Source organism: Bufo bufo, chromosome 3, assembly GCF_905171765.1.
Source record: "Bufo bufo chromosome 3, aBufBuf1.1, whole genome shotgun sequence".
Lineage (NCBI taxonomy): Eukaryota > Metazoa > Chordata > Amphibia > Anura > Bufonidae > Bufo > Bufo bufo.
In genome coordinates, this window is record NC_053391.1 from 695,831,189 (window position 1) to 695,848,640 (window position 17,452).

The window sequence follows — 17,452 nt, forward strand, 5'->3', positions numbered from 1 at the left end:
TGTACCAGTCTCTAGGCAGTATTGAGGTCCATGTACCAGTCTCTAGGCAGTATTGGGGTCCATGTACCAGTCTCTAGGCAGTATTGGGGTCCATGTACCAGTCTCTAGGCAGTATTGGGGTCCATGTACCAGTCGCTAGGCAGTATTGGGGTCCATGTACCAGTCTCTAGGCAGTATTGGGGTCCATGTACCAGTCTCTAGGCAGTATTGAGGTCCATGTACCAGTCTCTAGGCAGTATTGAGGTCCATGTACCAGTCTCTAGGCAGTATTGGGGTCCATGTACCAGTCTCTAGGCAGTATTGGGGTCCATGTACCAGTCTCTAGGCAGTATTGGGGTCCATGTACCAGTCTCTAGGTAGTATTGGGGATCGTGTACTACTCTCTAGGCAGTATTGGGGTCCGTGTACCAGTCTCTAGGCAGTACTAGTTCAGGCTTTAGGCTGTACAGTTATCATCATAGTCCCGGGGATACATTGATGTACTGAGGGACATTTATCAAGGCTGGTGTTCCCATAGAACAGTCTTTATCGCTCTGCACTGGTGTGAGATATCTCTTAATATATTAAGCGCATCTCTCGCAGTCCATGCGCCGGAGACTGAAGCCCACACCAGCTAGGGGCTGGCATAGACTTCTACTATAACTTACTCCAGAAACTGGCGTAAGTTATAGTAGATCCAGCAGGCCATGCGAAGCCCTATCCGTTTTCTCACCATTTCGGAAAAGTGGCAAGAAGGTTACAAAGTCGCAAATCATGGTGAAAATATAGAGCGCTCCATAATTTGTGACTTATTTATGCCGCAGTAGTGGCTTAAATGCATTGATGGTTGTCCCTCAATATCTTTCAGTAGAGGACACTTGGTTTAGGACCATTAAGAAGTATTGTACAATGTGAAGTCTGAGGAATAGAAACACGAGGGGTCGGTTACAGGTGATCTATCTGAAGAGGGGAGGTTTATGATGGATGAGTAGATTGTGGTAGAGACTTCCCGAGGACGGGATAAGCCCGGGTGAAGCCCTGGAGGGGAGGATGTGAAGGGGTAAAGTAGAGGAGCTCAGGGGCAGAAGCTATAATGGGGTTGTTAGTAAATGTCTGGAGGAGCCGAGCTGCAGTGAGGTTTGTAGGGATGAAGATGGTGAATTAGATTTGGTCAGTAATTGGTAGAAGGGACGGGGATGATAAAGAGAAGCGGCAATAGACGGGCAGGAGGAGAGATGGACAATGTCTGCAGAGGAGGGTTTGTGTGGCTAAGCTTGCCAAAAATCATGGACGGCTAAAATATTTTATGGACAGTTTTGAAAATCAGGAGTTGCTAGATAAAAGTTCACATTTATTTATTCCAGAGCTGGATTTCTATTCGTTTTGCACATATAATACAATAATCTGTTCTCTCAATCAAACATCATAAACATTTCCTGGTTATTTTTCGTCCTCCGTATCTAATTATTCAGGACTTCGTAGCCAACCTTTCTGCAACCTATGTTGGATTCTGAGGATTCTGCTTTGCTTTAAACCCTTGCAGCCGAACCTCCCTCCCCGATGATGTACATACTCCATAATCTGAACACATCTGTGTGGAGCCATGTGCTCTGTCTCTATTATTCGTATATTCATAAGTCATTCCTCGCACCCAGCTCTATAAATATTTGCACAGTTAAAAAAAGAGTATGCAACGTGGAACACAAGAGATCTTGCAGAATCCAGGGCCAGGCTCCAGCTTAATCATCTCGCCTGGCCCTGTCAATCAAGAAGGAGAGGCAGGGACTGGCAGAGGAAGCAAGTGTCCATGAAGTGACTTGGGACTACCTTTGGTGCACTTTGCTGCCAATTTGCATATGGATTAAAAGTTTTGATTTTGTTGTAAATCTGTTTTCCCTTAGCCCCAATAGAATTACAACATATTGGGAATTTATTTGATCTGTGAGCTGGGAAATTTTATAAGTGAACCTTACACTATAAGAGATCACTAAGCTCCTCCTAAATAGCAAGAATACAAGAATGAATAGAACAAAAATTAGCAAAAAAGGGAGGGAACCTTATCCTGCTGTTGGGACAAAGGGAGAAGAGATTCCTTTATGTTCCCCAACAGCAGCACAACCGATGGGGATGTAGCACGTAATCCCCAGGTAGGGACACTTACCTCAAAATGGTATGGTCCGAATGTATTCTCTCCTGAGGATCTAAACATGCCTAGAATGGATTGTAAAAGAGGAGGCCGCACTACAGAACTGATCATAGACACAGAAGAAAGATCGGCCACACTAGTGGATACTAATCGAGTTAAGTCCAGCAGTAGACTAAGCATTACAGAGTGCTTCTTAGATTCAGCTAGAAATGTGGTTTTTGATGCCTTCTTCTCCTTGTAAGGCCTGACCTAGTAAGAAGAAGATGCTCCACCTTTCTAAAAGAAGATATTCTGGCTATATAGGCATGAAGATCTCACGTGAGATTCAGCAGATTCTAGAGAGATTAATCCACTGAACTTAATTGTAAAACAGGGAGAGAAATAAACTGCTTGATATTAGAGGGGGTACTTTGGTCCTCAAAGAAGGAGGAAATCTAAGGCACACTTTATTTAGATAAAAAGAAAACACAAGATTCAGCTGAACCTAGGACTTGAAGCTCACAGATCCTCTTAGCTGAAGTAACAGCCAACAGAAATTATTGCTTCCCTGAGAGATGATCCAAAGTACAACTGTCTGTAGTTTTAAAGGGTGGCTTACCAAGACTCTTAAGAAATAAAAAGAGGTCCCAAGGGGCCATGGGATCAAAAACTTTAGGTCTTAATTTGGAAGTAGACCTAAAGAATCTCTGGACCTGACAATCAGAAGAAAACCTAATCCCAATGGATGCAGACAGAGCTGCTACATGGACTCTAATGGTAGAAGGGCTAAGACCTTAATCAAGCCCTGCTTGTAAGAACTCTAAACCTGGATTTATAGAGAAGAGCATTACAAGACAACAGGCAGGTACCTCAGCAATGATGGAAAAAGGGTCCTGGTTTGTGGTGGGATGAAATTCATTAAATAGTTCATGGAATTGTATTAGTTTGTTCGGAGTCAGTAGAGATTATTAGGATGTCCTCAATAAAATGCAAGTAGGCCAAGGGTTTGATGGGGCAGGATACCGAAAAGTCATATTCCAGTTTTTCCATGAAAAGGTTTGCATATTGTGGTGCCATTTTGCTGCCCATTGTGCTTCTAGTGCCCTGTAGATATATTTATTTGCCAAAACAGAAATAATTGTGGATGAGGTTGTTTTTGTGGATGAGGTTGTTGCTGCACAGGCTCCATTACCCTCTAGATACACTTGGCAAGCAGTTAACCCATCATCATGCAGGATGTTGGAATATAAGGATTACACATCCATGATGGCCAAGATGGTGCCTTTAGAAAGGGGACCGAAGGTTGACAGTTTATTCAATAAGTAGACGGTGTCCTGTAGATAATTTCCTGGTTAAAGACTCCCTTTAAAGTGTCCCTCCAATTCTGATTTTCTGCCATTTTGACATTGGGCATGGAGAGATGCCACTGCCTGCTGCTTGGCACACAGTTGACCATGAATGTGGTGATCATGGACCTTGGGAGAATGGAATAATCTGGAGGAGTGGTATACCTCATTTTCTTGGTACCCTTACAGGGTTTCTTAATTTTTAAGACCTACGGATGTCACAGACGGGAGTTTCCCTCTTGGGAACCCTTCTCTCTCAGTGGGAATAGACTCCTACAGATGCAAGCCTTCCATGGGTTACATAGATGGGCATGTGTCTAAATGGTTGCCATGTCATTTACCCTGCAGAGGCCGCTGCGAGGGACATGTCTGGCCCAGGCTTTCCCCCAATTCAGCTATTTCCTAGGAATTCTGAGAACAGTTTCAATTTAAAAGGAGTTGTCTTTGGACAGCCCTTTTAAATCTTGTAAACGGAAGTCTAGTTTCTCAGGAATTGAGGACCTCTAACTTGCACTTCAAGAAGGTAGTTTAATGTGTTGGAATCTGAGGAAGCTTTCTAGTAGTCAATGTTTGTCTGATTTTTGTTTATCAGGAATTCCTATAAATAATATTCTTCGACTTTATGTGAACCTACAAAACCTCTTATCTACATTTTATGACTGTATTTTGATATGATTACATTGATATGATAATTGATGAAAAACTGTGTTCATTTTTCTCAGGTGAAGACAGTACGAGAAGCTCCAATGAACATCTCCTGTTATCTCCCAGTTATAAAGTAGAAGAAAATCCATTAGAAATTGGCAAAAATAGACTTGGTGACATGTTTGCTTGTTCTGAATGTGGAAAATATTTTAAAGAGAAATGTCATCTTTCCACGCATGAGAGAATTCACAGTGATGAAAAGCCATGTTTATGTTCAGAATGTGGGAAGTTCTTTACAACTCAATCAAAACTTGTTATGCATCACAGAACTCACACAGGGGAGAAACCATTTTCATGCTCAAAATGTGGGAAACATTTTGCCTTCAAGTCAAGTCTTATTGAACATCTGACAATTCACACAGAGGAGAAGTCCTTTTCACATCGTCAACTTTGGAATTGTTTTAGTCAGATGACAAACAGTATGCAACATCTTAGAACTCACACAGAGGAGAAGCTGTTTTCATGTTCAGAATGTGGGAAACATTTCAGCCGAAAATCCACTCTTGTTGAACATCAGAGAATTCACACGGGGCAGAAGCCGTATATTTGTTCAGAATGTGGGAAACATTTCAGCCGCACATCAGTTCTTGTGGAACATCAGAAAATTCACTCAGGGGAGAAGCCGTTTTCATGTTCAGAATGTGGGAAATATTTTCGCCGCAAATCAGTTCTTGTGGAACATCAGAAAATTCACACAGGGGAGAAGCCACATTCATGTCCTCATTGTGAGAGATGTTTTAGTCAGATGACAAAGCTCAGGGATCATCTTATAACTCACACAGGGGCAAAGCCATTTTCATGTTCAGAATGTGGGAAACGTTTTAGACGCACATCAACACTTGTGGACCATCAGAGAATTCACACAGAGGAGAAGCCATTTTCATGTTCAGAATGTGGGAAATGTTTTACCCAGAAATCAGGTCTTGTTAGACATCAAAGAACTCACACAGGAGCGAAGCCATTTTCATGTTCAGTATGTGGGAAATGCTTTAGCCATAAATTGAATCTTGCTACACATCAAAGATGTCACACCAGAGAGAAGCTGTAATTGTGGTCAGAATGGAGAGAACGTTGGGGAGGTATGGGTGTTCCCAATCTGTAACTTTATCAAATGGCTGCATTATTAGATCAATTGGGGAAAAGGGGGAAGGAATTACACTGCCAAAAACTGGGTCTATTAAAGAAGAGTTTTCTGGGCAAGAATAAATTAATTTAGTCCCAATGTGTCGCCATCAGAATAAGACTACTCTGTGTACTATACAGAGCCTACATCGATATTGTAATTAAAAAGAAACGGATTTGCTTTAAGTATTGCAAGCTAGCAATTGTATAAAAAAAAAAAAAACAGTCCTGGATTAAGGAAGAGATTTAAACTCTGGGTCAGTTGTCCAATAACAAGACTGAAGCAAGAGGGTTTTCAAAAATACTCTTTCATTCATAAGTTTAAAAAGTTTATGTTCCTCCTTAAAGGGTTGTTTTACTTCAGCAGATGGCATTTATCATATAGACAAAGTTAAAACAAGGCACTTAGTAATGGATTTTGAGGGACTGTGAGTGTGCGTAGCAGCTCCTGCCCCTTTTACCCATGACAGCATTGAGAGATATGTGTACAAGACAGCCTATCATACCCCTTATATACCCACCAAGGGATATCTCTGCAGACAGCCTATCACACCTTATATACCCACCGAGGGATATCTCTGCAGACAGCCTATCACACCTTATATACCCACCAAGGGATATCTCTGCAGACAGCCTATCACACCTTATATACCCACCGAGGGATATGTGTGCAGACAGCCTATGACACCTTATATACCCACAGAGGGATATGTGTGCAGACAGCCTATCACACCTTATATACCCACCGAGGGGTATGTGTGCAGACAGCCTATGACACCTTATATACCCACCGAGGGATATGTGTGCAGACAGCCTATCACACACAGTACATGCCCACCAAGCCAGCTCAGCACACTTGACTTGCTTTATGAGCTACACACTGCCAATGTCGAAAGTGGGAAGTGGTCTGAATAATGTGACTCGACTCTATTTCTACATTGCCATAACTGGATCCTGAAAAGTGTGGACACTACTTAATGATGAGTAGGAGTACTTCTGGGGGATAAAGGCCTTAAAATTGAACAAGAATGAGATACAAAAGCAACACGATAAACAGACCTGAAAAAAGGTGAAGTACATAAAGAAACTCTATAACCTCCAAAATTGATTTAAAAATTTATTTAAAATTAAGCATACCGGCAGGTAGATCCCCTGAAACATAACCATACCTTTCTTGTGCAAATCCAGCGCTCTAATCCCGAGAAAGACCTCTTTTTTTTATATTTTATGCAAATAAGCTTTTTGGTAGGGCCACTCGGTTTGGTGAACCACCTATCTACCAGTAACAATTCCCAGGGCTCCCCTTTTTGACTGAAGGAATCTGAGATTTTGGAGCTGGTAGTGATGACACAGGGGACACAGAACAGAGCAACCACAACCACAGTACACCAAAAACTTTCCATAAAATAAACAGAAGCATTCCTCAGGAATAGGGGGACTGGATGTTCACAAGGAGGTATGGTGATGTTTTGTGACACCTATCCTACATGGTGGTATTCTTAATTTGATTTTGGAGATGAAAGAGTCCCTTTTAAACTCCCCCTCACAAGTTACCTGCCACTTAACTGTCCCTCTTAATTGAAATACTAACTTAGGCCAGAAATCGTTACCTGGGAACACTTTGATGGGAAAAAAAGAAGGTCCTCGGTCAGAAGAGAAGGAGAAAATACATTGCAAGAGGATTCACCTAGGGCCACTTTCACAGAGTCATTGTTTCGTCAGTGTTTGATCTATGATTTCCACCAGTGATTCTGAGCCAAAAACGGGAGCTGGTCAAAAACATAGAACAGATGCAAAGTAAAAGAAAGTAGAATAGTTTATTTTACTTAGCTTAGTGATCAGATGAGTTTAGATCACATCCCGGGGAGCTCCGTCTACAACCTCTTATGGCCCCCGAGAATCATCAGTCTCTGGACACAACAGTCTGGTCCAGTTGAGTCTCCCAAGGTAAAAATAAACATAGGTTCTTTATTAGTAATTTTTTTGTGAGATCCCAGTTGGTGTAGTAGGCCGGATGGCCATAAACAGAAGTGTGGTAGGACTTCCCCAATGAGCAAACTGGACATAAAATAAAAAGAGCAGTGTGTGGAAGGATAGAGAATTGAGTCTTTCAGTAGAAGCAAAGTGGACCTAGTCAACCAGACAAGCATACAAAGTAGAGAAGTAGTAATTTATGATACTAGCCAGCTGAACATGTCCATAAATAAAAGGATGATAGGGTGTGCACGACAGCTCCACTACATCACTAGAGATAGACAAGCAGATGAAATATAGATATATACAAATAATAGAGCAAAGCCATATAGGTAAAGGCATGGCAAAAGAGGTATGTACAGACATACTGAAATGAGACACAAAGGGGAATCCCAGTTACATTGGATAAGAGGGCCTGGCTCGAAATCTGTTATAGTTCATCCCAAAGGTGCTGGATGGGGTTTATGTGAGAGCTCCGTGGTGCTGGTCAAGTTATTCCACCCCAGACGCCCCCAACCATGCCTTCATGGAGCTTTCTTTGTGCACAGGGGCAAAGTCATGCTGGAATAGAAAAAGGTCTTCTCCAAACTGTTCCCACAAAGTTGTCACCATACAATTGTCTGCAATGCCTTGGTACACTAAAGCATTAAGATTTCACTGAAACGAAGGGACTGAGGCCGACCCCTGAAGAAAAAACCAAGATAGGTAACATTCTTCTGCCATACACCAGCCTCGTCCAGACCACCAGATAGAGAAGTGTGATTGGTCACTGCACAGAAGATCTGTCCACTGCCCCAGAGTCCAGTGGCTCCCTGCTTTACATCCCTCCATCTGATGCTTGACATTGTGCTTGGTGATGTAAGACTTGCATGCAGCTGCTCGGCCATGGAAAGCCATGCTATGAAGCTCCCGGCACAGCACAGTTTTTGTGCTGATGTTAATGGAAGAGGAGGTTTGGACTCAGAAGTTATGGAGGGCCACCAAGTTATGTACTTGGTGACCACACTATGTAAATTTACTGTGGTTCCTTCCACTTCACAATAATACCACTCATGGGTGATGGTGGAATATGTAGGAGGGAAGACATTTCAGGAAGAGATTTGTGGCATCCCATTACAGGACCACGCTGGAATTGAAGGAGCTCTTTCATCAATGTCTGTAAAGCCGACTGCATGGCTGGGGGCTGAAAGTTATACTTCTGTGGCAATGGTAGACTGCATGGAGAGGGGCTGGATGTTACCACAGAAGTAGAGAGGATGCCGAATTAGAGACGTGAAGGGTAAGTTACCGGGAGATCCTGGACGTGTGACTACAACCCCCATCATGCTGCAGGATGAGCCCTGACTGGAGCTCCTAGCTGTGGTTGTGGAAGCTGCCAGTAGTGGAGGAGAGGACCCGGAGCAGACAGGAGGTGACTGGGGGATCAGACTGCGGAGGAGCGGAGATCTGTGTACGAGGGGCAGCTCAGGAACTGGACCGGGTGCTGGGGCAGGAGGACATGGTGAGGCAGGTTCCCTGAGGGGCCCACAGCTGGTGATGCTGTAGAGAGGCCTGTCAGGATATACAGTGCCATCAGTATCAGATAGTCTAGTCACAGTCGGACACCTTGAGGATGGGCCATCAATATTAAAATCCTGGACAACCCCTTCAACACATCGTTTCCCAACTGGGTTCTCCACAGCGATCTTTGGGTCTGAACCGTCACCACGCTTTAGCACATTCACATACAGTATCCTCACTCTGGATGACATCAGGACCTTGTACAGACCAGGCCCCGAAGAGAAGCCAAGAGAGAGGAGAGGTAACTGAAATCTTGTGTGTCTTAGGGGTTTCTGTCCTGGGCTCTGTGTGAGATACCTGATTTCTGGCCTGGCATCTGAATTAATAAACTTTCTCATGAATTTATTTTACATCTGCTGTGTGGTCCCTATTACACGGGCCGAAGATCGGGACAATTGTCAGGGATGACTGCTCATGCTTACACTCATGTCCATGAACTGCCCCATGTTAAAGGTCTGATGACCACCCAAAAAAATGGGGCTGATGGCATCATTCATGTTCACCAGTTGCAGATCACTCTGTGTTAATAGGAATGTGCTGCCGACAAACAGGGAAACTAGGGAAGAACGATCACAGTAACGATAATCAGTCCCAGTAGATCCCAGAAGATTGGTGATGAAAGTGGTGCTAACCATCGGGAAGAAGCATCCCTATAAACGTTCGCTCCTGGTTATTACCCTTTCATTATCAGCCCACGTAAAAGGAACCATAGAAGACGCCGGCTGCAGGCTTTCTGTAGCACAAAGCTATACACTCCTCAGTACGCCCAGTACAGACCTGACAGCAGTGCACATGGAGACACGACAACTCTGACTGACATCTCATGGACCTCTGTATCTGTCACTGGGCGACGGTTATCGGTCTGTGGACATTTCATATAAAGGGCGTCCATTCTCCGATTTACATAATCACAGACAGGAGGATACTGATCTCTGGATGGATGTGACTGGACACAACGTGGAGAATTTCTTGTGTGAAGAGAATAAGCTCCTGAGGTCAGGAATGTTTATCGTGTGAGGGTGAGTCAAAAATTATCCGCACTCTGGCCGTAGAATTTATTTTAATCAACTTTCAGAAAAGAAAAAATAAATAAAGCGGATCCTGTGCATCAGTTACACACATTTGGCATCCGTTTGAGCCATTTCCGTCTGAGATACGTTTTTTTTTTCAGATGGGAAAAAAAAGTATTGCGTGCAGTATAACGGAAGTGGCTCAAACGGATGGCAAATGTGTGTAACTGATGCACAGGATCCGCTTTTTCTTTATTTTTCTGTTCTTTTGATGGATCAGAAGAACGGAAAAATAACGGTGATGTGAACTTCCCCTAGATTTAGATGTCATTACATCCTCTGTCCACTAGATGCTCCCTTGTTCCATGTGGATTTATTATTATCTGTGATACTCGTTGGAATTTACAGGCACCGCGATAAAGATTCATCTCTTATTATTATTCTTTGTTACGTATTGTGCTGCTTATTAGCCATGGGGCACAGGCTGATGGTTTGTGTGCTTAGAAGGAAAACTACCGGAAATGTATCTACAGATCATAATATATAAAGCAGTGATAAACTAACCTACAGTCCCATGTAAGACGCATCACTCTCCTCCCTTCGACGCTATTCAACCTACAGCATCACCTCCTACCTAGTCCTACTCCCATGCAACCAACTACTCCCCTCACCAGTACACACAAGTAAAGAATCACACTACTGCTTCCTATCCTCTGGAGTCTGCTATCCTTCCTGTGATGTCACATGACTAGTGGGAGTAGAAGGCTTTGCCCCTTCCAGTGACATCACACCTCCCAGGGTCACATGACCATGTGTAGAGAGCAGCAGGATGGGAGTGAAGTAGAGAGGATGCTGAATTAGAGGGTAAGTGACCGGGAGAGCCTGTCCTGTGTCCTGGACGTGTGACTACAACACCTATCATGCTGCAGGATGAGCACTGACTGGATCCCCTAGCAGTGGATTTGGAAGCTGCCAGTAGTGGAGGAGAGGAGCTGGAGCAGACAGAAGGTGACCGGGGGATCAGACTGGGGAGGAGAGGGGATCTGTGAGTGAGGGGCGGCTCAGGGGCAGGAGGACATGGTGAGGCAGGTTCCCTGAGGCGCCTGTCAGGATATACAGTGCCATCAGTATCAGATAGTCTAGTCACGGTCGGACACCTTAAGGATGGGCCATCAATATTAAATTCCTGGACAACCCCTTCAACACATCGCTTCCCAACTGGGTTCTCCACAGCGATCTCTGGGTCTGAACCGTCACCGCGCTTTAGCACATTCACATACAGTATCCTCACTCTGGATGACATCAGGACCTTGTACAGACCAGGCCCCGAAGAGAAGCCAGGATAGAGGAGAGGTAACTGAAATCTTGTGTGTCTTAGGGGTTTCTGTCCTGGGATCTGTGTGAGATACCTGATTTCTGGCCTGGGATCTCAATTAATTAACTTTCTCATGAATTTATTTTACATCTGCTGTGTGGTCCCTATTACACAGGCCGAGGATCGGGACAATTGTCAGGGATGATTGCTCATGCTTACACTCATGTCCATGAACTGCCCCATGTTAAAAGTCAGACGACCACCCAAACAAATGGGGCTGATGGCATCATTCATGTTCACCAGTTGCAGATCACTCTGTGTTAATAGGAATGTGCTGCCGACAAACAGGGAAGAACGATCACAGTAACGATAATCAGTCCCAGTAGATGAAGGTGATGAAAGTGGCGCTAACATCGGGAAGAAGCATCCCTATAAACGTTCGCTCCTGGTCATTACCCTTTCATTATCAGCCCATGTAAAAGGAACCATAGAGGACGCCGGCTGCAGGCTTTCTGTAGCACAAAGCTATACACTCCCCAGTATGCCCAGTACAGACCTGACAGCAGTGCACATGGAGACACGACAACTCTGACTGACATCTCATGGACCTCTGTATCTGTCACTGGGCGACGGTTATCGGTCTGTGGACATTTTATATGAGGCGTCCATTCTCCGATTTACATACCGTAATCACAGACTGGAGGATAATGATCTCTGGATAGATGTGACTGGACACAATGTGGAGAATTTCTTGTGTGAAGAGAATAAGCTCCTGAGATCAGGAATGTTTATCGTATGAGAGTGAGTCAAAAATTATCCGCACTCTGGCCGTAAAATTTATTTTAATCAACTTTCAGAAAAGACAAATCCATAATTTTTTGACGTAATCTCCCCAGTCACTGCTTTGCAGTTTTGAAAGTGCCGTGTGCAATGATTTGTTTTTTGGTGGTCTGAGAGTGTCTGGTATTGATACTTGCTGAAGACTATGCACAGTATGGAGAAAGCTTTATTCGTGAAGTGTGTATGATGGATAGAGAAGTTCAAGGAAGGTCGCACAAGTACTGGTATTTGCCATGAAGAAGGAGCTGGACGCCTTTTCACTACTGATGACTCCATTGAGTGTGCACGTGAACTAATTCTGTTGGATAGATGAGTGGCGGTGTATTATGTGGCCCTACGAGAATGAAGATTTTCATCTGATGAAGAGGTGAAGGACTTGGGGGGGGGAACTATTTTAGCATTGGAGTGCTGCTTCTACTTTATAGCAGGGGTGGAAGATAATATATGACATTATCATCAGCAATACATGTCCCCTCCATTGTGTGGTAGGAGCAGTAGTCCTTTATAATCAGTGACTCTATACTTCATGTAAGATCTTCTTCCTAATGGGATTTTACCCTCAATCCTCCATGTTTTCCCACAGGTTCCTTAGAAGCAGGACTCTCACAGATAACGTCTTTTTTGTAAGGCGATGGTCCTTTCTGTCAATGACCCACCAAGGATGGAGAAGGACAGAATCCATATGGCTGCAGAGATATTAGACCTCGCCCTAGAGATCATCTCCTTGATAACTGGAGAGGTGAGAGTCTCACATGACATCACTCTTATCTCTAGTAATAAACCAGATTCTTAGAATCTCTGTAGTGATCGGCGTCTCCTCATACACAGGATTACACAGTAGTGAAGAAGTCGTCTGATGAGTGTGTGACACCCCGGCTGTCAGGAGGACGGAGCAGGACCCAGAGCCTCATCACCGAGCCTCCACCTCATTCACTGATACATGAGCAGAAGATCCTAGAACTTACCAACAGGATCACTGAACTTCTGAGTGGAGAAGTGAGCGCTGCTGGGAATGCTGGGACATTGTACAATAACACCAAGGAGGTGTCTGGTAATGACTGTATCATTGTGTTGTCAGGTTCCTATAAGGTGTCAGGATGTCGCTGTCTATTTCTCCATGGAGGAGTGGGAGTATTTAGAAGGACACAAGGATCAGTACAAGGACCTAATGATGGAGAATAACCAACCCCTCACATCACCGGGTAAGAGGAGACCTTCCTGATAGAGGAGAGTCCAGGTTTGAGGGTCACCCAGACTCACCCGTCATCTGATCATCACATATAGACAATGTATTCAGTCACTGTGTGTATTTCCTACAGATGGATCCAGTCAGAGAAATCCACCAGAGAGATGTCCCAGTCCTCTACATTCCCAGGACTGTCCAGAGGAAGAGCAGAATGTCCCACTGGATCATCAGGTCGGTGAAGCTGAGATTCTTGTAGATCCTCTATAGATTGATGTAATGAAGCTTTCTCCTCATCTTCTCCAGCAGCAGTGGAGTGGACGCTCTGTGTGATGATATTGGTGGTGGCTGTGGTCGGTCAAGGCTACAAATGTTTTCTAGTTTCATAGAGAATTGTGTTGAACTTCCTCCTGTTTGGACATCCACTCAGTCATTGATATTCAGTGTGGGTAAATGTAAAGTTCTGCAGTGTAGATGTAAATCATGGACTAAATGACAGCTCAATGCCAATCAGCTGCTTCTAAGACGAGCAGGCATTGACTCAGGAGTTATGGACATAATCTTACTGCTTGACAAATCATTAGTGCAGCCTCCTCTAGAATGTGCCGTTCAACTCTTCGGGTCAGAATCGTTTAAAGGGGGGACATAATACTTCTGTATAAATATAGAAATGCAAGAAATACTCTGAGCAGCCTTACATATTAAACTTCACATAAAAGACAAGAGAGTCCTCTGTCTGAAGGAGAGAAGCTTCATTCTCTAGTGGTGATAAAAGGCTTCTTTACATTAAAAGCCATTGCTGAATAATATAAGATCTGGTGGTGATGAACACGGTGTCCACTCCAAGATCATCGCCGATTATTTCCTGTACCAAAATAACAGAAACATTTATGTAGAGGAGTGAAATATTTGGTTGAATGTTGATCCTGTCTGATCACCACTGGAGGAGATCCTTCTCTTTCAGGGCAGATTGGGTGATCTCTTCTGGGGGTTTGACCTCCTGTATATAAGATAAACTAGGGTTCCTTTTCTTGTTTCTCATGTCCTTCACGTGTGATCCTTGCAGGAAAGTGATGGAAGTGGAAGGACGAGTGGCCTGGAGAACCCCACATCAGTGTCAGCGACTGGTAAGAGCCTTTCATAAATCCTGGGTTTTCTTCTGCCCTTAATACATTGCAGACTGAGTTTACAGGAAACCTTCTCCCTCCTCCGATGGAGGAGATGTAGACGGAGCAGATCCCGGCTGATTGTTCCTGAGTTCCTCGTTCAGTGAGTTGGGTCATTTGATGTCCACATGTTGTTTTACTGTAAAGCTCAGAGGAATATTATTTCATATATTCTCTTCTCGGCCATTTCAGGCTGGAGATATATATTTACTAAGGGCTCATTCACACGACCGTATGGCCACCGTGCCCGTGTTGCTGCTCGCAAATAGCGCTCTGCAAACGGGCACCGGCCGTGTGAACTCCGCATCGTGGATGTGGACCCATTGACTTGAATGTGTCAACCATCCACAAGATACAGCAAAAGATAGGACATGTCCTATTTTTTGCGGAGCTGAGGCACGGATCGGAAGCCCATGGAAACAATGTGATAAATAATGTCTGAAAAACACTGTGCACAACCAGTATATATTTATTATAGGTATTTTGACCCTACTCTTCAGTCTCTAAGTATTGGGGTGTATTGGGGTGACACTGTACCAGGCTTAGGCCTCTTTCACACTTGCGTTGTCCGGATCCGGCGTGTACTCCACTTGCTGGAATTACACGCCGGATCCGGAAAAACGCAAGTGAACTGAAAGCATTTGAAGACGCATCCGTCTTCAAAATGCGTTCAGTGTTACTATGGCAGCCAGGACGCTATTAAAGTCCTGGTTGCCATAGTAGTAGTGGGAAGCGGGGGAGCGGTATACTTACAGTCCGTGTGGCTCCTGGGGCGCTCCAGAATGACGTCAGAGCGCCCCATGCGCATGGATGACGTGCCATGTGATCACGTCATCCATGCGCCTGGGGCGCCCTGACGTCACTCTGGAGCGCCCCGGGAGCCGCATGGACGGTAAGTATACTGCTCCCCCGCTCCCCACTACACTTTACCATGGCTGCCAGGACTTTAGCATCCCGGCAGCCATGGTAACCATTCAGAAAAAGCTAAACGTCGGATCCGGCAATGCGCCGAAACGACGTTTAGCTTAAGGCCGGATCCGGATCAATGCCTTTCAATGGGCATTCATTCCGGATCCGGCCTTGCGGCAAGTGTTCCGGATTTTTGGCCGGAGCAAAAAGCGCAGCATGCTGCAGTATTTTCTCCGGCCAAAAAACGTTCCGTTCCGGAACTGAAGACATCCTGATGCATCCTGAACGGATTTCACTACATTCAGAATGCATTAGGATAAAACTGATCAGGATTCTTCCGGCATAGAGCCCCGACGACGGAACTCTATGCCGGAAGAAAAGAACGCAAGTGTGAAAGAGCCCTTAAGCAGTACTTGAGGCCAATTCATTTTACACCTTCTCTACTGGATTTACACAGGAATATTTGATTGCAGATGATATGATTAGGGAAAATTTTAATTTTCCATCAAATGTCACCTGATTAACCTGGGAAGAAGCACCGCCTTAAAACGGTAAAAAACAACATGATTTACCGGGTCCACTGTTCAATATTGCCACACTTTTTTTAAAACATTTTTACCAATGTATGGAAAATAAAAAATAAATCAGTCATGGAAACACATAGGCCTGCACAGGAGCTGTAGACCAAAACAATAGGAAACGCCAGAAAGCACCATAGCAAAGTTGCTTTATTTTTTAATTTAAGATCCGCTAGAGCAAAGTTCATAGACTTTGAAGGAGTATTTTGGCACAGTAAAAAAACATTTGGGCATGGCCTACAGTAAACTAATAAAGGAACTTATACTTGATGCCACTAACAAAAGACTTGAGGGATATTGGAGGACAGGAACCTTCACTTCAGCAATCAATGCCTACCAGCTGCTGCCAAGGCAAATAAATGGGATGCATCAAAAGAGACGTAGATACATGATAAGATGCCCTGTTTTATGGTTTGGAGACTGTGAGGAATGAGGAGTTATGATTTTATTCCTGCCATTTGCTCCAGGAGTGGGCAGAGGAAATCAAACTCCACAGGGGGGCCCTGCTTTAAATCGTGGCCAGGTGTTTACAGTTCACACTCCACTCAGCCATCATGGTGGCTAACTTATCCTACAGGACCCCCCCCCCCCCCCCCCCCCTCAGTCTCAGCTAATTACCCAGTTCACTCAAATCCATCAGACATCATGGAACCGGGGGTTCATAAGGAATTATGAATTGCTCATTCATCACAGGCATAAACCATATATATCTGCGACCCTGCGGCCAAGACAGACATGCCCCTGGTCGTAGTTTGGGGGTTAGGTGCCAGGAAGGGGAGATACAGAGATCTCCCAGCAGGAACCTAATAACGGCACCATGTTTGGTCTCCACCTGTTGCCGGAACCCAGGAGGATCCGTTGGTCCCAGAACGATCTCCCTGTCTGGAGCTATGGGTCATAATGGGTTTTGTGGGTCTTTGGCTACCAGTGGACTCCTCCCACAGGCAGGGAGGGTAGTATCCGACTACAGGTGAAAAGGCCAGAGGCCAGCGTCTTTCACTGAAGGGGGTCACATCAAGTAATGTGTTTGGAGGGACCGCGGACAAACTGCTGACATCACTGCCCCCATGTGACTACAGCCAAGCATGACAGCAACCCAGAACTCATCATAACCCATATGTTTAACTCAGTTGTATCATACCACCTGTATTTTCACATCCGAACACTGTATATATTCTCAGTGTGTATCCTGTATTGTCTAATGCGCCCTTAAGGCAATTAAATATATAATGTAATCTTGTGCTGTTCTTGTATCTCGATCCACGAGCATAGTTATACGCTACTGCGGGTTGGTTTCTCACCCTATATAGTCCCGTTAGCGGACCAGGCTTATATCAAATGAGGAACTGGTGGCAGTCTACTGGGCTGAGAAAGCTCTGTTTCACTTTGGCAGTGAAAAGGCTCTCTCAGCTTGTCAGAGTTGTGAGCGAGTATGTAGTTACGCCGTAGGCCGCGGGGAACACGTCTCTCACCGCCCTAGCTCCCTCTGCCCACGTGTCTGTGTAAACTGTACCAAGCGGACTTTATGTGTTCCCAGAGAGGGCGTAACGTCACTTCTTGGAAACCAGTGATGGAACAGTATCTCGTGAGCTCGATGTGGTTGACATCGGGTGGGGCCGCGAGGTGCGGTATTCATCACA

General features: G+C 44.7%; 2 protein-coding genes across 3 annotated transcripts in view; one reads left to right on the forward strand and one right to left on the reverse strand.

The window, feature by feature from the left end:
- Nucleotides 1-17,452, reverse strand: part of LOC120996578 — a 625,207-nt gene that overhangs the window by 149,789 nt on the left and 457,966 nt on the right. The gene's annotated exons all lie outside the window — the stretch shown is intronic.
- LOC120996580 (zinc finger protein interacting with ribonucleoprotein K-like) overlaps nucleotides 1-17,452 on the forward strand; it is a 655,167-nt gene that overhangs the window by 30,286 nt on the left and 607,429 nt on the right. The window contains exons 1-2 of one of the 2 annotated variants that reach the window (XM_040426597.1): nucleotides 10,652-10,685; nucleotides 12,560-12,715. The exons of the other annotated variant lie outside the window; for it this stretch is intronic. Of the exons in view, the coding sequence (XP_040282531.1) occupies nucleotides 12,608-12,715 (108 nt within the window). The 5' untranslated portion in view covers nucleotides 10,652-10,685; nucleotides 12,560-12,607. Of the gene's footprint in view, nucleotides 1-10,651; nucleotides 10,686-12,559; nucleotides 12,716-17,452 lie in introns of those variants that run through there. 2 annotated transcript variants of the gene reach the window in all.